Source organism: Oreochromis niloticus, linkage group LG17 (genome assembly GCF_001858045.2).
Source record: "Oreochromis niloticus isolate F11D_XX linkage group LG17, O_niloticus_UMD_NMBU, whole genome shotgun sequence".
In the NCBI taxonomy this organism is placed as follows: domain Eukaryota; kingdom Metazoa; phylum Chordata; class Actinopteri; order Cichliformes; family Cichlidae; genus Oreochromis; species Oreochromis niloticus.
This window is the reverse complement of record NC_031981.2, coordinates 8,037,984-8,062,513: the sequence shown is the minus strand read 5'-3', so window position 1 is coordinate 8,062,513 and position 24,530 is coordinate 8,037,984. Positions and strand designations below refer to the sequence as shown.

General features: G+C 41.0%; 3 protein-coding genes across 4 annotated transcripts; 1 reads left to right on the top strand and 2 right to left on the bottom strand.

Moving 5' to 3' along the window:
* Positions 1 to 2,576: 2,576 nt before the first annotated feature.
* On the bottom strand, positions 2,577 to 13,952 carry pnpla8 (patatin-like phospholipase domain containing 8). Of its 2 annotated transcripts, none has more exons than XM_003450729.5 (10): positions 13,279 to 13,952; positions 10,925 to 11,969; positions 9,299 to 9,448; positions 9,051 to 9,202; positions 8,752 to 8,846; positions 8,467 to 8,638; positions 8,238 to 8,295; positions 7,636 to 7,830; positions 3,974 to 4,169; positions 2,577 to 3,837 (listed from the first exon to the last, which is right to left on the bottom strand). In XM_003450729.5, the coding sequence occupies exons 2-10, from the start codon at positions 11,825 to 11,827 to the stop codon at positions 3,563 to 3,565; spliced, it is 2,196 nt and encodes a 731-aa protein (XP_003450777.1). In that variant the 5' UTR covers positions 11,828 to 11,969; positions 13,279 to 13,952; the 3' UTR covers positions 2,577 to 3,562. The 2 variants fall into 2 exon arrangements, with proteins under 2 accessions (XP_003450777.1, XP_005455667.1); XM_005455610.4 differs by having other exon boundaries at positions 13,330 to 13,952.
* Positions 13,953 to 17,952: 4,000 nt separating this feature from the next.
* Positions 17,953 to 19,183, bottom strand: LOC100707030 (THAP domain-containing protein 5). Its single transcript, XM_025899838.1, has 2 exons — positions 19,043 to 19,183; positions 17,953 to 18,687 (listed from the first exon to the last, which is right to left on the bottom strand). Exons 1-2 carry the CDS (start codon positions 19,181 to 19,183, stop codon positions 17,953 to 17,955), a joined length of 876 nt encoding a protein of 291 aa, XP_025755623.1.
* Positions 19,184 to 20,136: 953 nt separating this feature from the next.
* LOC100701385 (dnaJ homolog subfamily B member 9) lies at positions 20,137 to 22,731 on the top strand. Its single transcript, XM_003450707.5, has 3 exons — positions 20,137 to 20,297; positions 20,582 to 20,823; positions 21,111 to 22,731. The coding sequence occupies exons 2-3, from the start codon at positions 20,607 to 20,609 to the stop codon at positions 21,575 to 21,577; spliced, it is 684 nt and encodes a 227-aa protein (XP_003450755.1). The 5' UTR covers positions 20,137 to 20,297; positions 20,582 to 20,606; the 3' UTR covers positions 21,578 to 22,731.
* The last annotated feature ends 1,799 nt before the right edge of the window (positions 22,732 to 24,530 follow it).

Genomic DNA, 24,530 nt, shown 5'->3' with positions numbered 1-24,530 from the left:
TGCATTTGGGGGGTGGCAGCTGTGAATCTCAAAAACAGAGTAGAGCCATGATAAAAGAGAAGTCAGTCACCTTGTAACAACATCTGGTCACATGCTACACTTTTGTTTGTATAAGAAGATGGCAGATCCTGGCAGACGTTGATCTGATAATCACATAAGCCAAGAGCGTGAACTTGAAAACAAGAGGAGAAACTTGGCACATGCTTCAAACACTGAGCAAAACTCAAAGAGACCCATTTGTTAAGTTCCAACTGACTTCCTATAGCAGTGAAATAAAGCAGGTCTACTGTGTAACACATCCTTGCCAAAATCTGAGGCAATTTTAAGCAAACGTGGGCACACATACATTGAGAAGATTGTCAATGGGAACCAAAGCAGTTGCTAGGGAACACCAGGAGCAGGAGGCGTAGAGACAGACAGCTCTTGCTATAGTGCGGTGGTATGAACTATTTATATAGACGCTTCATGTAAACAGTGCTTGGCGGACTTCACTCTACCCTGGCATTTTGGCCTTTAACACCAAAGAGAACAGAATGAAGATCACTTGTGAGTGTTAATGTCACATTCACCTCATTTGTCTCTCTTGACCACCCTTGTCAAAGACACCCAAGTCTCTATATCTCCATCTCCATATCTATCTCCCTATCTATCTCTATATATATCTATCTGTAAATAAATATATGTAACTTAGGGAACAGCAAAGAGCAACAGCAAAATTTCAACATTTTTAATTTGCTACATAAACAGAAAACGTAGAAATGCAGCCAACCCTGACCCACTCTCTGTCTTAAACCTTGAGGTATAAATTGCAGCACCTTCAGCATGAAAGTTTCACTTCTTATACAAACTCACTGGCCAGTTTACTAGGAACTCATTGGACCCTTATTTGCCTTCAAAAGCGCCTTAATTATACAAACTGGGGCTGGAAATATTCCTCTGAGATTGTGGTGCATATTGACATGACAGCATCACACAGTTGCTGCAGATTTCCTGCACACACAGTGCTGCTGTACAAAGGTGCTCTACTGGATTCAGATCAGGTGACTGTGGAGATCATTTGAGTACAATAAACTCATTTTCCTGTTGAAGAAACCGGTTTGAGATGATTTGAGATTTGTCACAAGGTGTGTTATCCTCCTGGAAGCAGCCATCAGAAGATTGATTACACTGTAGTCATTAAGGGGTGGACACGGTTAGAAAATACACAGGTAGGCTTTGGTCTTTAAATAATGCCAGTTGGTACTAAGGGGTAAATGCTCAGTTTAAACATTTTAACATGCAACCTAACTGTACTGAGATCCTGCCATGTGATTGGCTGTTAGTTATTTGTGTTAGCAAGCTGTTGAACCGGTATGCCAAACAAAGTGGGCTGTGAGTGTATTCCACAATAGTGAAGAGTGAATTCTCTGCTATCTATCAAATTTTGGACAAATAACCTAAAAAGAAAAAATCAGCACTCTATCAATCATGTTAATATATCGAAAAGGATTGAGCTTTTACTTTGAAACAGTCAGGGAATTCCTAACTCAAAGAGTATTTTGAGCCATGTTTATCACAGAAAGACACTTTCAGCCACACTGGTAGCTGTACACACCCCTGCAGGATCTCTCACCCCGTTATCAGTGTTCAGTTAATGAAAAAAATCACTCTAGAGCAAGGACGAGAGTAGGCAGCACGATCGTCAATCAGGATCTGACATTTGGCTGAGGCCATGGTCAATCTCAAGCTGGTACTGAAGAGAGAAAAAAAATAAAAGGTCCATCAATCTGCATGTCAAACTGTGATGTTGACACATTGAAAGCAGGAGTGAGACATCAATGCAGTGAAATACTTGCACTACTCTGTTAATCTGTAGCTTTTGAGGGTTTGCAGGTGCAGCTTTTTGTGGCATGCCGTTTATGTTGATTGGGGTAACGGCAGCATGACTGGGAGGAATGATCCTGTGGAATTTCAAGTGACAATCAATGAGATCAAAACAACAAAGCAAAAACCTAGTGTGCACAACTGGAAAAAGAAAAGCAATTCATCATAAGACAACACTTGGCATTCTTCATTGACAAGTCTTTTGTGTGGCGCATTGTGATTTGCATGTGTCCTTCTTTTAAATGACACTGAGGCAGCAGAAACTGAACGCAGATATACGTCACACACGCACACACAAACACAAAGAAAAAAAAATCACTGCTATTTGCTCTTTAGGTGTTTAGGAACTAAGGAGAGACATTTCTGCAGTTTTGAAAGCAAAATGATTTTCCATTCTTGCCTAGTATAGGATTTCAACGCAATCCTCAATGCACTGGGTGTTCCTTCGTCTGTTGGTTTGTTTCCTAACACCCCAAATGTTATAAATGAGTAACAGGTAAAGATGCTACAATAATACAGAAAATCACAACAATCAGATGAGCCCTCAGTGGCAACAGTGGGAAGGAAAAAGTCCCCTCTAAACAAGAAGAAACTTCTGGCAGAACCAGGGTAAGGTTTAATAATAACTAAGGATTAAATTCAAAGTAGTGTGTAAACACACAAAGACTGAGTGAGTGAAGAACACTGTGTGCAAGAAGCAAGAGGGAAGAGAGTGGTTTGAGATATAATTTTATTATATCATTACATTTTGCTCATTTTTGGCATTCCACTAAGTAATGAAGAAAGGGGTCAGGGCAGTAAGGATTCTCACAATGTCAAAAGTCTGTTTAGTTTATAAATTGTGCAGAAATAGAAATCAGGCTTGATCGAGGTTCAAGGTAAAAGCTTTATATTAACCATGGGGCCACAACTAGCTGCTTAAAGCGCAATAGACATGCTTTTTACCAGATTATAACACTTTCTTTTACTTTAGTATCAGTCTTCAAAGTGGCTGTATGTGCACACTTTTTTTATATTGTTAAATTCTAACACTGCAAACACTTCATAATTACTTATTTCATAATTACCACAAAATGTATTTACATCATTCTCAACAGAGAGGCTAAGAATTACCCTTTAAAAAGTGCATGAGGTGTTAACTTGTGTACAGTGTTACAGATAGGCAGTCACGCTCATGTTCTCACGGTGCAATCATGTATTAATTACATCTTTATGTATTCAAGTTACTGAAAAAGAAAACAAAGCTCACTTCCTTTACCCAATAACCATAAGTAAACTGTTGTGTATAACAGCTATCACATGCCCATCTTTGTGCGTCCCAAAAACCAGTAAACCAGCATTTTCTTACGTTTTCCTCCTCCCTCAGCCACGTAAAGGTTTCCGCTGTAGTGTCAAAACCTGCTCAGTTCTTGTAGAACATTCTGTCTCTATTATAGACACGTCCTTCCCCAACAACAGCAAATTGTATTAAACTTGTTAATTATTAAACATCAATATGACCAAAGGATCTTTAGTGTTAGGTAGCTGCGGTAAAACAGTGTAAACATTTGGCATTTAACTTCAAACTGTCTCACCAGATGCATGAAAATGTTCCTAGTATGCATGTTTTCCACAACATTGATTCCATTGGGGTGTATTTGCCTCCCTCTCTGTCTTTGTACTTTAAAAAATAAACCCTTAGGGTCACACTGCTACCAGGCTAGAGCTTGGAGACGAAGGGGAAACCCTCGTACATGTCGGCCTTGAGCTTGGCCCACTCGGCCAGTCGCTGCATGGCGCTCTTCTCCTGGCCCAGGACGCTAGCCGCCTTCCTCAGCTTGGCCTCGTTGCGCTCGAGGTAGCGCTCGCCCTCGCTCTTGAGGAAGTTCAGCTTCTCTACACGGTTCTCATTCAACGGGATGTCCTCGCTCATGTAGGCGTTGAAGCGGAAGTAGGTGTCCGGGGGCAGGAGAGCATCCAGCATGGTGTGTACCTCTGAAATAAGGATGGAGGGACATGTTTTTTGTTTTTTCCAATACTGGTTTTCATCACGCCACCTCTAACCTTCAGTTTATAAATAACTGCTTGTGGGATGTCAAACACTGATAAACAACATGTTGTGTGGTCCTACCCTCTGTATCTGTGGCACTACTGATGACGTGAGCCAGTTTGGTCTTCAGGCTTGTGTAGGTTGTGCTATTCTTGCCCACTGTCTCGTACCGCCCGGTGCCCAGAGACAGCACGCACTGCAGGGGTGTGTTTGGCCACAGACACTTACACTCATGAATAGCCAGAGCTGTGGGGTTGTTGATTAGGAGTCCTCCATCCTAGAGAGGAAGAAAGGCTGCCATGTTTTTATTGTGTAGAGAAAGATTTTTTTTTTTATGGTGTGCGTCCTGTAGCCTAAATATATCTGTTGTGACAGCATGTTGAGGACAAATGAGGTGAAGTGGACAGGCTGTCCTGGAGCTACACAGCTTTGGGCGAGAGATGTGCTGTGCTGGAAAACAGCCATGTTTATCACGAAGTAAACAAGCCGGGAAAACAGTGGTTATCTGCCCTCAAAAATAAGTGGCATTTGGATCACTTGGATAGAAATTACCTACAGTGGATACAGAGTTTAATAAATGCAGCTTCACTGATAAATCACAGTGCGTTTCAGGATTTTAATCTTACAACTTTCTTGTATTATCCCTTTGCTTTTGCACTACCTATTTGGTGTGCACTTTTACTAAATAGTGTTAACAGATTCTTGACAGAATCGCGAACAGAGCCGACAGAAAAAAAAGAAAAGAAAAAGAGAATAATCTAGCTCAATGGATGCCTGAACCGTTTTGCTGCTTCTGCTCTTTGTCAGCCTTTCACCAAGTTCAGTTCTGTTAAGTTAATCCAAGCACTGAAGTGCTTTTGGCTGAGATTGAATAGACGGAGAGTGTGGCACTCCATCTTGCCCCGCAGAGAAGTGGGAAAAGGTTATTTCCACTCTTCTACAGGTGGTGGGGCAGCAGAAACGCAATGAAACTAATGCAGTAGTTTAGTTTTTAAGGATACATAACCAGCATAAAACACCTAGAAATCATTTTAGGATGCACATTTTATATCAGACTCAAAGTGTCATCTGATGAGAGTTCCCCATTTCACTCTTCAGAGTGACCATACGCTGTGACGGGTCAGAAGCACTGGGACAACAAACAAAAGCAGAAAGCTCCTGGTAACAAAAATCTTTTCTTCTGCTTACACTTATCCGCACATTACATTAGACCACAGTAAGTGTTGATCTTAATGAGTCTGCTCTGCTCTCAAGCCGTTCCTATGGTACAATAAAACATTAAAAGTGTCATTTTAAGCCTGGTTGTGTGACTGTTAAGGCAAAGGTGTAAGCAATTCATATATATTCATATACTATAAGCTGCACTGCTGAGACAAACCACACAGATTCCTCTTGACTCTGACTAAATGACATTCAGAACCCCTCTGATCTCAGTGACTGCAAGAAACTCCTTAGTAATGCTGTATGATGAAAACAATGGCCTTGAGTGTGTTCATGTGTTTTTTTAATCCCTTGCAGTGGCAGAACTCTCCTGAGAAATACCGCTGCAAGTGCTGAAAACTAGAGTAGGAGTGAGATCAGTGGGTGGCGAGGGTAGCTCAAAATGTTGATGAAACACTATTTGGCTCCAAGAGGAATTTGGAGAACAACGCACATAACTCTCTCAGTCTCCGTCTTTCCATCCCTGCTGTCATCCCAGTGCATGGGAAACAGATACTTTCTGCAGAGGTGTAAGTGAGGAGAGAAATGTGCAAACAGAAACACACACAAGCACACACACAACATGTTATACATGCAAACAGAAATGAGACTGTAATTGTGTTGGATAGAAAAGGAGATTACAGCCATGTCATATTTGCCTTGTTAATAAATGGACAGAAAGCAGCAGACAGCTTAGCTTTTGTTAACTAAAGATTAGAGCATGTTTGCTGGGATAGTGCCACAAAAAAAGCTCTCTGGGCAAACAATGAGCAGGCCTTTGGTTCTAAACCAATAACGTCTACAAGTATCAAGGCTTATGCAGACCAGAGGTGAAGATTATGACCTGTTATTGGCTAAGAAACAGAAAAAGGGGGGGTCTACAAGGACTACTGTATTAGAAAATGGCAGGGGAGAGAAGAAGGGACAAGGCTAATTTTGCTTAAGTAGGTTATCAAAATGAAGCTAAGCATTGAGGATAATTGCTGCCTGTAAGACTATCTAAAGATATCCTGCCCTAATAATACCACTTCAAAATATAACACATTAATATTAGTCTTTCTGGGCAACTTCCAGATTTACTAGAGTGCAGCAAAATACCAAAAGGCTGATCTGTTCACACTGAGCTCCACCTGAAGACCAATCAGTATGTCTTAAATCTAACAACATACCCTCCCCTCTTATTTCTGTTTGTCTGTGCAACTTAACAACATTCATCAGGTATCTAATACACCACCCATCCATCTTTTAAGTCTTATTCAAGTCAGGAATGCAGGGGGTGGGAGGGTGGAACCTATCTCAGCTGGCATAGGGTAAGAGGTGGGGTCCATCCTTGACAGGTCACCAGCCTGTCACAGGGCTAACACAGGCAGACAATCATTCACACTCACACCTGTGGGGAACTTAAAATCACCATTTAACCTAACCTAACCCCACAGTGGCCCTGAGAGTTCAAACGAACTACATTTACTACATAATACATTAAAAACAATCACTGTGACAATGTGAAACTTGTTAAAATGAGAAAAAACACAATACATCTGACAAGAATCCAAACTAGAACCTAAATGACATATTGGGCAATATTACGGGATGACTGATGACCTCTGTAGAGTCTGCATATTCTCACTTTGCTCTTATGGGTTCGGCTCCCACATGTTGGGTTAACAGCAGATTCAAAATTTTCTGTAGGTGTGAATGTGAGTGTGAGCAGTCCTCTGTCCCGGGTGTTACCCTTCCTTTCGCTCTGTGACAACTGGAATAGGCTCCACACAGCCACGGTTCCTTTAAAATTTTCTCTTTCATAGGGAATCAGAAACTTTTGCAACTTCTCTCGAGGAAGGCCTCTCGAGGTGTGAAAAGGAGGATACCTTTGATGTTTAAGGGCACAGACCAGGTCTGAGGAATCTCGCTCTCTCTGTACCGCCACCCCATTCTGTTGACTTTCCTCTCTGTCCTTTGGGCTCTTGACAGCCAGAAAAGAGGAAGAGCCAATTATGGGGCTGTTCCAAGGTTGTGAGTTTGAAATAGTGGAACAAATCTGCACATATATCCTTGATGCACAAACACACACGATGCACTGCAGCTTAGTTTATGCGTAATAAAATGCTCTATGTAAATAAAACTGCCACTGCTGTTGCAAGCAGTGCCTCTGTCCTTGGCACTGGTCCCTTAAAAAAGCAGCATCGTGGCAGAAGCGCATTGATTGGTAGATTTCCTGGAAAGCAAACCTCTTAGAGACGTGCACTTTCACATGCCAATCTCAATCCCTGTTACTTCCATAACACTGGCTTAATTTTAGGTTTAATTTGTGACAGAAAATCATTTTTATGCTTTTGAAAATGTGGAGGTCAACTGAAACCAAGACACAATAATTAAATTAATATATTGTGATTTAGTTAGTGAAGTGGATAAGCAGTTAGCAGGATGAGTGGATGGACAGATGAGTTCAGTCCAGACTTAAATTTAAGTAAAAAACAAAAATAAATTAACTGAATAAACTGAACAGTCAAACATCTCTCAGTTGTCTCACATTCATGTTATACCTGATGAAGGTCTTTTTCCAGAACAAATTCCTGAAAGTAGCCCGGAGCAGCAGACGAGGCCCTGATAGCCTGCCACATCTTGTGTTTGCAGTCTCCAAGGTAGTGAGATCTCACTCCTGGCATGAGTCGATAGTTCCTGAACACATATGCCTTCAGAGGAAGACCTCTATTCACAATAGTGCTCACTGCTGACACCTAGTGGGCATGAAAAGAACTTTTTAATTTTGAAATCAGTTTCATGAAACCCTTTAAGTCAGGGGTGGGCAATCTCAGTCCACGAGGGCCGGTGTCCCTGCAGGTTTTAGATGTGTCCTCGAACCAATACAGCTGATTTAAATGGCTAAATTAGCTCCTCAACATGTCCTGAAGTTCTCCAGAGGCCTGGTAATGAACTAATCATGTGATTCAGATGTGTTGACCCAAGGTGAGATCTAAAACCTGCAGGGACACCGGCCCTCGTGGACTGAGATTGCCCACCCCTGCTTCAAGTCCTAAGTCCTCTGCGGTATAAACAATGAGAAGAGAAAAATGAAACTAAACAAGCACATTAGAAATATTAAAATGTTAAACAAAATCGCATGGGTGTGCACTCAAACACTTACTTTTGGGCAGTGGGGATTCCTGGCACTCTCGATCATACGCCCATCACCCATCCGTTCTCTAAAGAAAACACAAAATTGCACAAACACAAAAAAAGCTGAGGATCGAAGAGAGAGAGAAAGAAAGAATGCAAAAACTGTAAAAATAAAAAAAAAGACAAAAAAAAGAAAAAGAAAGAAAAAACAGACAGTTAAAAAAAAAAAATGCCATGAAAGAGTGTTGCAGACTAACTTGAGGATGTTCTCCCACATCTCACTGTCATAGAAAGCATGACTCCAGCCCATCTTCATTGTTCCAACGATCACATTCTGTTTGAACACATCCGAGCCCAGCTCCCGGTACATCTTCTCGCACTCTTCCAGGGGGACCTGGAAAATCCCCAGCATGAAAGCCAGAATGGCACCTAATGGAAAGGAACAAGTGAGGACAGCTGACACCCAAAATCCTTAAATCGATGAGCTAAATGATGGATTAAGCTTATAACAGACCGACAAGACAGAGGTGGCAACACTATACCTGTGCTGACCCCGCAGATGTAATCAAAGAGCTGGTGGACTGGTTTCCCTGTGAGGTCCTGCAACTTATGGAGAGTCTGCAGGGCCAGCAACCCCCTGGAACAGTTTAACAATATATTTCAGTCTCTGTCAGCAACACTTTTACTTTAGACAGACTAACATCTGCTGATCGCCTCATTTAAAAAAAAAACAAAAAAACACACAAATCAGTTAGTTTCATTTACATTCATGTGCAGTAGATTTGTACTTTGTATTAGTTTTAATATAATCTGGGTGTCTGTCTTTTTTTAAAAGCCGCACCTTGTTCCCCCTCCATCTATGGACAGGACTCTAATTCCTCTGCCTTTGACTGGTTCGGTGTAGCCAGTCAGAGCCAATGCTTCTCTCACCGCAGCCTGAAGAGGAAGATCTCTGGCCTGGCGCAGTCGTAGAAGGCAGGGCAGCGCTTTCTCCTATCAGTCACAATAGTAAACACATAAATGAATGACTTTAATGACCATGCAACCCACATGTTACAAGAACAAGTTGAAATTACAAAATACACTAACCTTGATGGCCACAACTCGAGTCTCTGGGAATTCCAGGAGATGGCTGCTAAGCTCCTCCACTCGAGCAGTGAGGAGTTTGACGTCAGTGACGGACTGCAGGCCTTTCACCAGAGCTCTGGTCCTGTTGTCTACGCTCACCCTGGCTATTATCTAGGTGACAAATGCAGACAAAATAAAGCAAAGGTCAAAAATAATGTGGAAACTGTTTGGATATGTGTTAAATGACAATGATAAATAGTAGAGCTCATCATTTATAACATTTTTAGGGGAATATCAACCATCCCTTCCGTGTCCCAGACACACTGCACTACCTCATACATTTTTATATATCTGGGAGCTGAAGCAATAATTCTGGGTAGTTCGACATGTGGAGAGGCAGCCTTTGTGGGTTTGAAATAAAAGGTTATTACATGCAGGAATGGATGAGTTCATTCTACTCCCTTCACACAACAAGGTGATCTAATTGTAACCGGTATGAAAGGAGAACAGGAGGAGGAGAAGAGGAAGATCCAGTCACGTGACTATGAGAGATCTCTAGTTTGAGAAACAGCTGCCTCACGTGTCCTTAACTGCCAGCTTCATTAGACAGTAAAGGGAGCAGTACACACCGATGCATATTTCTCACATGGTGTAATCTTCATTTCTTAGAACTAGTGTTAATAGAGATTTAGTTTTAGTCAGAATCTTTTAGTCATAGTCTAAAATGTCATTTAATTTTAGTCATAGCTTAGTCATTGGGATTCTTTTAGATTTAGTCTAATTTTAGTTCATACACAGTTCATAAAGCATTTTAATTTCCCTTGACATAAAATTAGAAATGTGACCATATGCCTGTTCTTCTCTTCCTCACAAGTGTTGATATTTTGTCATGTTCCCAAAAAAATTTACGATGGACAAATCAAATGTGCACATAAGAAAGCAAGGAGATTACTTATGATTGGATCACTTCCAAACTTAATTTTTCTACATGACTTATTTAGTTCTGACAGGATCTTGTCTCTCCAGAATAATTCCATCTTATTTTAATTTTTTGAAGAAAGTGTAAATACATTTCATCTACGTTTTTGGCATTATCTTTTATTTGGCTGTTGTCCTATTTTTGTCAAAAAAAGGCACTTGACAAACATTAACACTGCTTAGAAGTGAGTTCTTTTTTCAGGTGCATTTTGAAACTATAACCTAAGAAAAAAACAAAAGTTTTCAGCTGTCTTAGTATGAGTCTTTTAACAAGATAAACTTTCATTAGGGAACACACTGAGCTGTTGGAACACGGGAGTGAAATGGGCCTGTTTTCCTATGCTGAAATTCAATTAAGCATCATTAATGATTTACAAATAATTACTTCATTTTTCATTAACTGCCATTTACCACTTAGGTACAAAGAAATGTTCCCTTTAAACAAGGACCTATCTAACCCACCCTAAGCTTTGAGTGTTAAACTTATTATTTTTATTGCCCTGAATGGAATTATATTTAGTGCTAGTACTAACTGCATCAAAATAAATGATTAACCTGACTTAAATTTTTCATTGCACTGCTACTCCTCTCCTGTTCTGTTCTGCTTGTGAACGTGAAACAAAGCCCTGAAGCACTGATCGGTCATTAGCATCACATTTAACATCTCACCTTTTCCCTTTGAGTTAGCAGCTCTCGCTTTGCTTTCTCGGCTTTCTCTTCCTCACTCTCTGTCTTTACTCCTTCCTTCTCTGGAGTGGCATCATCCACGGCAACATCTGAAGACGTGTCTGCCATTTTTTTGGAATCGCTTCTAAATTTGGGGACCAGTGGTGCGATGTAGCTGCCGACAAAAGCCTGAACACTGGGCCGCGGGTAGGAGAGATAATGAGTGAAGCCTTTTCTAGGGGAGGCCGTCGGCACAGCTTCGCTTTCGGCAGAAGGAGCCTCTACTGGAGGACTAGGCAAAGAGGAAGAGGCAGAGGCAGGAATTGTAGTCGGCACCTCAACACTTTTTCCTACTGGGGACAAAACAGGAATGTGGTCCCCCTTCTTCTGAGAGGAAAACTGAGGAACTGGTCCAGCAACATGATCGTCCCCTTCTATGTGCTGCTGCTGACTGCTCTCGCCAATTTCTCCTTCTGTGCTGGGTCCGAAATAAGCGTCAATGTGATTGGCCAGGGTTTTGTAGGTCTCATCCATGTTGGTAGACAGAGCTGCCGGCTGGAGCAGCTGCATAGTTTGTTTTGCCACATTAGAGGAAGGGGCAGAAACACTTGCTGCTGAACCCAAAGTGGATATGGACTTCTTTGTGGAAACAAAGGGCTTCTCTGTAATCTGCTCCTGCTCCTTATTCGTCTCCTCACCTTCATCTTCTACTTTCATTGTAGTTTCAGGTGGTGAAGCGGTGGCCTTTGAGGCTACTGTCTCGACTTTTACCCGAGACTTTTCTGCGTGGGTGCTCTCAGCTGTGCCACCGCCGCCCCCCGCCTTGAGCCGGGAGAACTTGGAGATGAAGTCCGTGCCACCTACTGCCTTGGTAACACTGTCAAGTGTGATCCTAATCCGTGACATGCGTCTCCTGTTTCACTGGGGACGGCAGGAGAGAAATACTTTTCTCAAGCAAACAGATGAGGCGATAGCTTCTGGGAAATTCAGTAGCATTCTGGGAGGTTTTCTGTCATGAGTTTATTGTTCGCTCCTTGCAACACACTACCTGTAAAGATAAAAACAGAGATACAAAGGAAATTATATAAAGAGGAACACTTGTATATCAGCCGGAGACCCTGTGTCCTCATATGGAAACCTTAAATTTGGGCTTTTTTGCACTTTATATTTCATACTGCTTAATAAAGCATTTTAAACACTGTAAATCAGTGACTTTGTTTCCGCTGTAAAATAAACCTTATAGGGACCATATGAGGAAATACTTTAAAAAATGTTCTCAGTCCAAATACAGTGCTTTTCTTTTATTTATCAGTTCAAACTAATTCCAAACAGCTAAAACAAACAGAAAAACATCTCAAAAAGAAGCTCAGGGCGATATTGGTTAACTTGCTTGCCATTGTAAATTTGGCCAACAGAGGCCGCCGTCTGACCGGTAACTATAGAAACAGTCCAACAAACAAAACAAATGACCGCAACTTTCATCAAGATATTGTTAAAAAGGGGGGCCAGAATGAACCTAACAACAGAGTCAGCTCAGCTTGTAAAAACCCTGTTGGACCGACACCACCGTACTGAGAAGGCTGAGATGGATGATATCCCATGGGCCGCCTGCAAGGACTTCACGGTGAATGTTGGGGAAAAGCAGATTGGGGCTTACATTGAAACGTGGGAGCTCCCCTCTTGCTGGCTGTACAGTGTGGACTTTGTCTGCTCAACCGAGGAGGAGCACCGAACCTTCCACCACTACCGGGCCCGCTTTAGCACCCCAACACCGAGGAAGCCAATTCGGGGGACAGCTAGCGTCTACTTCGTCGTGGATGTATCGAAGGTTAAACCTCAAACTCTACCAGTGGAAGTCCGCTTCATAGTGGAGTCAAACAAACTGGTGCACACACCGGGGAGGACCAGGTTTAGAGAGAAGTGGCTGGTGGACGTTATAGAGAACAAGACTTTGCTCCAACGAATGGTAGACCTTTAAACCCAGCAGATAAAACATATCGCTCCTTAAGTTCCTGGGTATTAGCTCTGCACTGTGAGGGTGGTTTTAAATTTCATTAGCACCCCACCCCACATACTTCTAAACGCAAAAAAAGGCTAAATAACGACCACTGTCTATTCTCTGGGTCCGCTTTGTACAGTTTGTTTTGGCGCTAGGCGTTAGCAGAACCAATTCAAACGTATTAGTGACTAGAAAGCTTCTTATTTTATATAACACTCTTATGTGAAGGAATAAGCACCTGACCCATGATTTCTGAAAGCTAGCTTACTAAACAGACGTCTTACAAATACAACGCTAAACGTAAACATGTGATCCCGCTTGTACCTGACAGCAATACTAATGAACATAAAACACCTACCTTTCAAACACTATTGGTGATAACAACATGAGCATATCGTCTCCTTCTCACCTTCTGGAACCCAGAGCTCCTGGAGTGTTTCATTCAGTATGAGGATGGTACCTTAGAAAAAAATAAACAGGAAGAGGAGAGGAAGTTACGCATGTGGGCATAGTTCAGCGGACCGTTTCCCCTGCAGTAGTTTAGGTGTGCCACTAGAGGTCAGTAAAAACATATTAGGAATAAGGAGATAAGAGGAGCGTTAAAACATCAGTTAAAATCTTGAAATCCTTTGAGAGCCACAGGTTTTTGTAGCTTCAGACTGATTTGTCATTTCGAAAATAAACACCATAGAGTAATCTGAGCACAATATCAGGGTGGGCTGCATCATTAAAGATACCTGGTATAAAAATCTATGGATCCATCTGCTGTGGCATATGAAGCTTCTTGTGTAATTTGGCATACATCAGCCTTGTGTCTCTGTTTCCCTTCATTAAGAATGGCTTCTTGACAGCCCCCCTTCCACTGAGATATAAGTGGAGTCTCATATAAATGTCTCAAAAGAAATTTCAAATAAATATTTTTTGTGTTCTTTAACAATTAATTCTTTTTCTCCAGTTAATCTTTTTTCACTTAACATGTTTGGTTCAGTCAATGTGATGAATCTCTGTTAAGTCATTAAAGTTGTGTTATTTCATGCTCTTATTAGTGCTTGGTTTAAATTATCTTTCCAAATCCAAACTGAGCTAATGTTACCGATCTGGTCACGACACGGCACTATTGCTCATTCCAATATGGATGGTTTGACAGTTAACACCCGGCCTTATGACTTTTAGACTGAAGAACTCCTTCTGTTAAAACATAGGCAGAAAAAAAACTGTGTTTGCAGGATTTATTTATTTTTTTGGTCTATTTGACAATAAGACATCTATATTCATTAATTTTGGGACAATAATCTACTGCCATTCTTATTCACTCTCACTTTTCTATTTTCCTCAGTCTATATGTCGGCTGTTTCTTGATAATACCAGGGCAACTACTACCATGCCGTATGTGTGATTACTTCAGTAACTCTTAGGACAAGCCACTGCATCAAAACCTAACCTTTTTAAGACCAAGATACATGGTATTAGGACTGCACCAGTACTTTTTTCAGTGGCCTGGAGGGCTTTTTGACCTGCAGTAAATGGTTGTTTTAAGCAAGAACATATTTACAAGATAGAATGAGGTTGAGCATCTCAAAATTCACATAATAGTCACTTTGCTGCCACTCTCTATTGTATGCGCTCAAGGAAAGGCAAAGAAGAAACTAAAAACAGATGTGCAGCTAAATATGCTAAGGAGAATGCCGTTTGAGGAGCGGGACAGCCAAAAAGCAATAGTTTATCCTATTTGTCTAGTTGTTGCTTATCCAAATCACAAATGCAAAAAGTCTGGACCTCAGAGATACGCTTATTCGTACGCTGAGTTTCCAAGGTCTGCGAAGGATATGGGCACAACCTTTAAAATCTCCCTAGTCATAGCAGATACTACAAGGTCAAACACAAAACAATTAGCCTGCACATTTCAAAGAGACTCTGACATTTTTAAATGATTATTTTTATCTTAAAACAAAAGTTTTAAGAACTTCACACACAGGTTTGCTGACACTGAGCACACAACTACACAACAAGGCTATATGTACAGTAAAAGGGTGCACCCAGACACTTAGCAGAGCTTAAAAAGTCAGTGTTCAAATAAACTTAGATATAAGTTTTAGATATATCTTTTATAATCTTTTATCATTTTAATCTCAAAAGAACAGCGTGGACAAAGTTCACAGGATCTTGTCATGATGCTGCAGATAATCCTGATGTTTAAAAAAAGAATATTGATAACATATATAATATCTCAAAAGATGTGTAACTGTTGTTTTTGCACAGCTTTTGTAGAGCTATAGACATAATTCTCTCTGTCTGCCTTTGTTCTCTTTTTGAGTGTTTTTCATTTTTCAAAAAAAGAGCACGAGTGTTGGAAATGTGCTTCCTCCAAAGGGTGGCTGGAGTCACACTTAAAGACAGCATGAGGAGCTTGGTCACCTGGGATGGGCCCAGAGTGGAGCCGCCAATCCTCCATATTGAAAGGAGACAGCTTAGGTGAGTCAGGCATCTGACTAGAATGCCTCCTGGACGACTCCTAGGTGAGGCATTTCTGGCTTGGTAACGCCTAGCTGTCTCTAGACTGGCTTGGGAACGCCTAAGTGTCTCTAGAATGACTTGGGAATGCGTCAGTGTCTCTAGACTGACTTAGGAATGCCTGGGTGGTAATGTCTTTGCTTAGACTGCTGCCTCTGGTACCTGAATCTGGATAAGTATTAAAATAATGGATCAATGGATGGCTGGATGAAAGTAAAACACCTGGCTTGAAGTACTTCTTCAGACTTTTACTATTTTAGGCTAATGCAGGCTGTAAGAATCACTTAAAACACTTTTTACTGTGCTGCACCAAAGAAGAAGAAAGCTGAGGTATCTCTGAGATATATGGCAGTATCCCAATACTGAAAATGCACAGCAGCATTATTTCAATTCCAATTTAAGAGGCATAAAGGCAACAACAGCAATTTGTGCTAAAATAGATGCCAGCTGGAACAGCTGTGTAAAGACAGCGATGATGATTTTCTTTCTCCAGCAGGTGGAGCTGAAGCACAAAGAGATCTACATAAGCTGGATCACCGTCATTTTCAAAACATGAGGAGAAAAACAAATGAACACATTGTCAGTAGTCTTCAGCTCAATTTCAAACCCAGAAAATCTAGACTTGTGGTCACCTGACCCTTGTCACTTGAATCTACACTGCACAAAAAATGCGCCTGTATGAAAACTGAATCATATGCTTAGTTTGCCATCATCACAATACACCTGCATAAATGTTCACTCAATACTCTTTTTGCAGACATTCATTTTTCAGTTTGAAAAAAAAAAAAACAACTAAAAAATGAATGAATGCACTGATACAGCAGAGTTAAAATGGAGAGAATTTACAAGCAGCACATCAAGGTATTGCAGTTTTTCCAGTTCTATTTATATTAATTCAGTCTTTAAAAAAACACAATTAAATGACTAACTGTATAACATGTAGCACTTAAGCAGCAGACCAGTACATTAAATGTAAACCATTTAAATCTTGTTAAAAGAAAACATATGAAAGGCATAAGTGATAACAGTGACATCATACAGCAAACAAACTGAGTACAACAAAGGAAGCTGCTGACAGACCACACAGTCAAATGCAACAATGCTCCATAGGGCAGCAGGTAAATAACCATTAATAAGTTAGGAAGTTAAAACTGATCACAAGATAGAGTAGAAAATTACTGTGCACGAGTCTTAGGCACTAAACATTCTCGCAAATAATGTTTTTTATTTATTAAACTGATATAAAGTGCAGTAATGCATTTTTGGCGTGGCCACCTTTGAAACAGCAAGAACAGGAAAACGTTCACAGTTTTTCAAGCTTCTCAGCAGAAAGGCCGTTCCAAGCATCTCAGAGAAGTTGCCCCAGCTTTTTTGTAGCACCTCAGATGCATCTGCTGCAGGGCTCTTGTTCTTTATGTCTCCCGATTGCAGTCATGTTGCAGAATTTGGGACCGTTCAGATACCACATCTAAGGTTCCTAAAACCTCTGCACTGCATCCCATAATAATAATAATTATGCACTGTAACAAAGCACTGAGAAGCTGTAATCCAGCTCCAGCAGGTGGAACCTTAAAGATGATCTGATACACGTGTGTAATAACAGAAGCGGGGAACTGTTTTGTAGAACACTGAGCTGGATAAAATGAGGCACAATTGCCTTCTTTCATTCATTCAATCAAACATGGACACCAGCCAGTTTTCCTCATCACTGTACTGATAATAACCCAACAAGCATGTGCCACATGTTCCACCCCACATTTCTCTATATAGGAATGCATGGAGAGATGGTGATGTGTATGGTGGAGAAAGCTGTGAGCTTACTGAACATGAATTCTGTGTTTCCACAGGAATCATAACTGTTAAAAAAAAGAGGAGAAAAAACCCCACATCATACAAGCTTCTGTTCAGACAAAAGTACAAAGGTTTGATGTTAAAGATGCAATCAGTGGACCAAGATTACAGCAAATCAGTCCCATACTTATATACTATTATTATTATTATTATCATTAATATTACTATTATTATTATATCTGTCCCCCATTTTATCCACTTAAAGCTGGGATATAATCACAGGTGTGTAAAAGTTATCCCCATTAAAGTGTTATGTAAAACATATTTTGTGTTTTCTTCATTAGAATGCATTACACTTATTTCTGTGTTATAGTTTTATACATTTTTAAAACTGTAAATGAATACATGAATATATATTACATTGTTATTATTGTCATTTCTTTTTTTTAATATATTTGCTATATTATTTTGTTAAAAATTGTGTTTAAATTGTCTAAAACAGCCACGGCTTCATCCTTTGAGGATATGCACGGTCTAAGGCTGGTCTGACTTTATGATGTGTGTACGCATAAATTCAGGTCAGCATTAAGGAATCCAGCAGACATGTGACTGAAGCGCAGCGTCTTCTGGTGTGCTTTGTGCAAGGTTTGTATGAAAGCATTTGCAACATGTCTACAAAAGCAAATTTACTGTAAGAATATATTAACATCTCGTTCCATCTTGTAAAAATTCAGACCAGCACAGATGATATACACTCTTCTAAAACTTTCTGCTTCTCTTTAAAAACAGCACCATCCCTCTTCAGGAGGGCTATCTCGTTCTCCAGGGCACGGATCTTAGCCACCGTGCTCTCCTCCCTGCGATCCAGTTCTAAGATCTTTGCGTGCAAACTCAAGATCTTCCTCCAGAGCTCATCTTTGTCAGTATCCGGTCTGCAGTACGAATGCTCAAAAACAGAAACCTTCTCTTCATCAGTGGGTCCGCTCTCTGCTAAAAAACAGCCTGTGGTTTTGTCCTTGACCAGTTCCATGGGGACAAAGCTAAAAGCCTGACCCAGCACTGCCTGGAATGCATCTCCATCAATGTTTGTCCCTGCATCAGAGAATGAACCTGGCTCACAGCACAATACAGTCACAGCTGACTCGGCCTGCTCTTCAGAACAGAGTTCCCCGCTTGGAGACTGTGCTGCCGTTTTACCATCAAGTGGTTTCTCACAAGCAGCAGTCTGTATCTCAGAACGTTTTAAATGAGAGTCCAACACCGCAGGTTCAAATCCCATCTCTGTGCGCTCCCCAGAAATATTGTTTATCACTGCTGACTGGGACTTTCTGCCTGTTTTGCTCAAAATGAGTGGCCTTTTTTTACTGGCAGGAGAGTCGAATGTTGCAAGCTCTGGATCACCCAGTGAAATGCTGGTTTTAGCCTTGAGACTTCTTTTCAGGTTTGTTGTTTGCTTCTCAACGTCCTGGAATAAAAGATAAAAGGTCTTCAATAATGGGAATTAACAGAAAATCAACAAGCCTTGGCACAAAAAACGTGTGGTAAGAAGCTGCTTAAATCCTTGCCTGCACTCTCTTCATTGCCACTCTTGTACCCTGTCTCTTGCTATATTGGTTGACCCCAGGTATTTAAACTCACCTGCCTTCACTACCTCTTTTCCTTGTAGTCACTGTTATAATAGAGTACTAATATATAAAAATATATATAAATACAAGCTTAACTCCATAGGACCACGCTTTATACTCAAAGTTTAAGAAGTTATTAAGAAGCTAAAATTGTATTCTGAGCTTGATGTTTTCTAAATGCTGCAAGATACATACATCTTCACTAGAAGGAAAAATGGTGGGGATGGCTGTATTCTTCAGGTACCGGATTCCCCATCGAATATCGAAGCAATCCGCTGTAAAGTGCTCACTGCACAGATACTGATGTCGACTCGGGGTCCACTGCTCCCTCTTCATGTTGCTTACCCATTTCTGAAGCCTGGACTTGTCTTGCAAAGGAAACCTTTGAGAGACAGACCGATAATAGAGAGCTTTAACTCTAAGCACTGGAGTGTGATTTGGATCAGCCCAACAGTCTACCCTCGTGTCATTACAAGCAAGCGCTATGATATACTTAGGTGACATCCTTTTTACTCCTCCTGCATGTGACATCTTTCACCAATTAAGCGAAGCAACACTTTCTTACAGATTAACTAAAACAACAAAAACATACGGGTAGAAGCTGATTCTCTTGTTGTCTTGTCTTGATGCAGTCCCCCCACGGTTTCTGCAAACTCTCACAGCGCAGTAGCGTGGCATATCTGTAGTCAGGCTACATGAAAACACCTCGGCGAGACCAGTTTGAGGCTACAATAAAAAAAAAACAAAAAAACAACACAAACCAGCTCGTAGATGATTATATCCGGCTTGTAGCCATCGTAACGGAAGTGACGTGTACAGCATTTCTTTTCTTTTTTACTGGCTCTTTCACGTCATCACTTATTAGAAATATTTGCATTGAAATTAAGATTCCCTATGAGGATATAACTTTTTAAAATAAAATTATTATTTTCATTATTTGTATTAAATAAAAACATACAAAATAGTAACGCAGGCGCTAAATAAAAAATTTACCGATGGCAAAACCTGTATAGGTCTTACGGCATTTGTCTTTAAAGTAAAATCAAAGTTTTAATCTTTGAAATCTTTCATTTTAGTTTACCATTGACTTTCAGTGCTTCCGTTTTTCCCCAACCCTCGGATTATTAAAGTATTCTAATTCTGCTAAATCGATTACGTCAAAAGTGAATAGAAAAGCAAAGGCGGAAAAGATTAGCAGATTATTTTCTTGCGTTACCTATCAACAACGTTCCGCCCTGGCCTTAAATCTTCCACGTGCGCACATTTTCCACCAATCACAACGGTCTGAATCACTGTGTTCGGAAACCCACCAATGGCGTTGCGAGTCGTGGTGTTACGGCTCAGGAATGCAGCTAGTCAACAACTGTTAGCTTTCGTTTCACATCAGCTGAGCTGGAACCTCCGGCGATTAACACCAGTGTCCCCGGGCTGTTTGTTACCTTGTATACAGGTAAGCTCTCAGTTTCAAGACGCTTTAACTTAGCTACCACCGGCGGCTCTTTATAGGGTATAATTTACGAGCTTTTAAAGGGTCAAACTAGTTTCTCCCCCTTTCCAGTAAAAGTTGTCATTTTTCTTGTTTGCGACGCCTTCTATCTTCAGACTAGCTCGAAAGTTAATAACTGCTTGTATTATTTGACAAAACGGTAACAATTTTACACTTTTTAAGGCTTCCCATGTTTCAGAATTGTGTGAAACGTTTTTAACACAGTGGTCTAAATGCTGTTCTCACAGACGGAAAGGTGTCTAAACCGCCAGTATGGCCACAGCGCAGTCGACGTTGCTGCTAGCAGTCCATATTCTGCTCATCTCAGAGTTCATTCTGGCCAAAAGGGACTACTACGACATACTGGGGGTGCCGAGAGATGCTACCGAGCGGCAGATCAAGAAGGCCTTCCACAAGCTGGCCCTGAAATACCATCCTGACCGAAACAAGGACCCAGACGCCGAAGCCAAGTTCAGAGAAATAGCAGAGGGTAAGTTACACATTATGTCAGTCTGTATTGTTGGGAAAGAGTCGTCATACAGTTGTTCTAGAGACCTAAAAGCAAAGTAGTTGCCATTTAAAAGTTTGTTTTTAAGGATTTTGATGTTAGAGTGGACTTAAAGGGGAGGATCTGCCCCAGCAGTCACACCTTTCCTTGTTTTTGTTGACGTAATTGCACACTATGGTAACGGCTAAAGGGTTACAAGCCCCATTCTGTGCTTTTTGTAAACCATTGCCTAATGCATTTAAGCCTATATATGTATTTGTGTCCTCCAGCATATGAAACCTTATCGGATGATAAGAAGAGGCAAGAGTATGACCAATTTGGACATAGTGCTTCATCAGGGGAGGGCCAGAGAGGAGGAGACTACGACTTTAACCAGCACTTCAAGTCATTCAACTTCAACTTTGATGACCTTTTCAAAGACTTTGACCCTTTTGGTCAACAACAACAACACCAACACCACTTTCACTCCCACTCTAATTCCCACCACAAGAGACACTTTGACAGCCACTTCCAGGCTCATCGAGAGGCCATGAATGGGCACAGGAGGCAGTTTCAGCAGGGCAGCTTTGGCGGAGGAGTATTTGATGATATGTTTGAGGACTTGGAGAAGATGTTTTCCTTTCACACGCACAGCTCCAGGACTGAGAACAGATTTCAGGGCTCAGGGAAGCAACACTGCAGGACAGTGACGCAGCGTAGGGGGAACATGGTGACCACCTTCACTGACTGCTCCTAAGACAGGCTGGATAGTGGGTGCTGTCGATAGCATCCACCTGCTGGAGACACCTCTGGGGGGGGTTTCTTTGTGGTTTTTGAAATTGAAAGCTAATTTATCACTTGATGAAACAGAGTGGTTTTGTGTGGCTTTTTGTAATTGTATGTAATTTCCTGTATGAACAAATATCTAAGCTAGCCTGATAAATGGCTGCTTCCAAGCAATAACTCATTCACATTATTATTATAGCATAGTAATAAGTCTTAAGATCAGTCAGATACCTCCCTATCACCTTGCTTTCCAGGTTCATTATGTTTACTTGTGTTTTGTGATGGTACAATCTGTGATTCTCAGGCATGGCCTATGCTTAGTTAAAAAAAGAGTACTTTTCTCTTGAGCAGTGAAGCAGTTAGATGCGTTAGAATTCACATTTGTGAAAATGTGAAACAATAACTCTGCAGCTATTTAGGCCATATTTTATTTTACTCTCATCAATAGAAACCTTTTTCTTCTCCAAAACCAAGATTTGCAGGTTTTGCACATTTGGTTTCTTGCCCCCCCCCCTTTTTTTTCTTTAATTTGGTGAAAAGATCCATTCACCATTCAGAATTAACAATCAATTCTTCCAACTTTGCATTTGTGGATGCACTACATTCACCTGGAATGTGTACGGTTTGGCCATTATCAACTGTTACCTCGTTTAGGTTTCTTTTTTTTGGTTGTTGTTGTTTTGTTTTTTTTCCTCTTCCAACAGAGTTGCATCTACCTTTTACTCAGTCAGGGTTGGAAATTAACATCAGTCCTATGACAAAAACTGGCAGACTTGGCCACAGGCAAAGTCGGCGGAGGTGTGTGCATGCGTGATTGCTCGGCTGTTTTTTTTCCTTTTTGTTTGTTTGTTTGTTTTTTCATTTGGACCAGCTATCACAAAAACTGCCCAAGCTCATCTGCCAGTCAAACTGAGTGGTCTGACAAGTTAAGATTCCCTAAACTGATCATAATGTGCAATATTTAGCACCTTTGCTCTTCATGTTGCCTATCTTCTATAGACAGTGCTGTGTAAATGTCATTGTCTAATGTCTGCACTTTGAATGCGTGTGTATGTGTGAGTGTCTTGAATATCAATTGGTTGCAAAATGTTTGGAGAATGAATAAAAAATATATATTAGAGGAAAGTTTGTGCTTGTGTGTTTAACTGAATTGGGAAAGGAGGGAGGCAGTAATGCACTTGTGTAATTGGTCTTTGTTATTAATGTGCTTTATTGTTTATGATTGTGTTCTGATTATAAAATATGAATTATATTTGCATGTGAAGCACACACCAATGCAAATGTAGAATAAGTTTGATGTCATGTGGTCTCATGAGATGAGATGCAACTAAAAGGAGAAGCTGCTTCATGTGTGAAGCCACACGTTGCAAAGTGCAGGTTGCTGCACTGGCTTCTGCACACTGTTATCACTTAAATGAGACTGTAGTCTTACATGCTGTTATGCAGTCTCAGATAAACATACTGTAGCAGTTTTGTACAGTAAGTGAGAGATCCACTCAAAGATATTTGCATAACACAACACAACTGCACATTGGATGATTCTTATTTGAGAATTAATAGTTGATTTGACTGAAAGACAATTTTTCACGCTCTTTTTAAGGGTTCAAATGCATGCGTCATAACCCCCCTCCTAATTTTACTTATTTGGGTCACCCAGTTATCAAAATACACAAGTAACCCACTTTCACTTTTGCCAGCGTTTTCCCTGATAAGCTGCAATTCTTGTGTACTTCCAGTAGAGGTCATACTTTCTTAAGGCAGGAAAAGTGTTTTGAGCGCAATCTGCAACATTCTTTGGATTGTCAGGTGCCACAGAGGTAACCTTGACAAAAAATAACAACACAGTGGGTTAGAAACCAAGGTAATGCTTTTTATTAAAATTCGGGCTATAATGCATTACAAGAAGATTCATATTTCATACAGTTGATTTAAATGGCTTTATAAAATCTACATGCTCATAGAAATGCTTTTTTTTCTAAAAGTTTTGAAAAGACAAGAAGTATTATAAGAGGTCTACATAATGTATTATTAGAGTAGCATTCTTAATGGTTTTTGTCCCATGTCAGCCCCTCTCTTTACCCAGGTGTCCAGAACATATGGCTGCAGGTCTGGTGATACGATTACAAGATTGATTATCGACCTGCGGCCTAGGGTGTCCTGGTGCCACGTGCACTTATGGACAGCCTTATGTTCGAACATGATGTTCATTATGGACAAACTGTGGTTTGCACAGAAATCCAACAACAAAACGCCACTTGGGTTCAGATTCAGAAGGCTGTTCCTCTCATTCACACCCCTCCAGGTCTCACTGTTGTTGCCCACACAAGCACTGTAGTCTCCCAGTAGGACAACAGAGTTCCCAGGTGGAGTACCCTCCACACCTGTACATTGCACCTGACCCCTACGGCGCCTCCTGCAAATGGTGGGCCCACAGGAGGATGGACGCATGTCCCTTTTTCAGGCTGTGCCCAGCCAGGACCCATGGACTACGGCCCAGCCACCAGATGCTCACCCTCAGGCACCTTCCCCGGGCCTGGCTCTTGGGCGGGGCCCCAGGGTGAACTGTTCCCTTGATCGTATACGCATAGGGGTCTTTTGAAACACTCTTTGTCTGGTCCCTCACCCAGTTCTAATTTTCCATGGGAGACCCTACCAGGGGGCAAAATCTCCCTGACAGCATAGCCCCCTCCACAACGATAAGGCAGCGATTCACAGAGGGGTATCGGTAACACCTATACACTCAATACAATACTTTTATTAAACACTTTTAAATAAAGTCAAAGTTTGAATTTCTCTCATAATCCACTGAGAGACTATATTTTCAAAAAATCTGCTGTTGTCAAAATACTTATGACTCCAACTGCATCTCCTCTCCTTAAATCCCCTCCCTCTTTTATCTTTCAATCTTGAAATCTAAAGTTGGC

Excerpts from the sequence above, each read along its gene's own strand:
- pnpla8 (XM_003450729.5), bottom strand. The coding sequence starts at position 11,827 with ATGTCACGGATTAGGATCACACTTGACAGTGTTACCAAGGCAGTAGGT. Across the intron at positions 8,639-8,751 it reads CATCTGCGGGGTCAGCACAG|GTGCCATTCTGGCTTTCATG; the intron begins GTATAGTGTTGC and ends CCTTTCCATTAG. Across the intron at positions 3,838-3,973 it reads TAGTGCCACAGATACAGAGG|AGGTACACACCATGCTGGAT; the intron begins GTAGGACCACAC and ends TCCTTATTTCAG.
- LOC100707030 (XM_025899838.1), bottom strand. The coding sequence starts at position 19,183 with ATGAAGAGGGAGCAGTGGACCCCGAGTCGACATCAGTATCTGTGCAGT. Across the intron at positions 18,688-19,042 it reads TTTTTCCTTCTAGTGAAGAT|GACGTTGAGAAGCAAACAAC; the intron begins GTATGTATCTTG and ends CTTTTATTCCAG.
- LOC100701385 (XM_003450707.5), top strand. The coding sequence starts at position 20,607 with ATGGCCACAGCGCAGTCGACGTTGCTGCTAGCAGTCCATATTCTGCTC. Across the intron at positions 20,824-21,110 it reads GTTCAGAGAAATAGCAGAGG|CATATGAAACCTTATCGGAT; the intron begins GTAAGTTACACA and ends TGTGTCCTCCAG.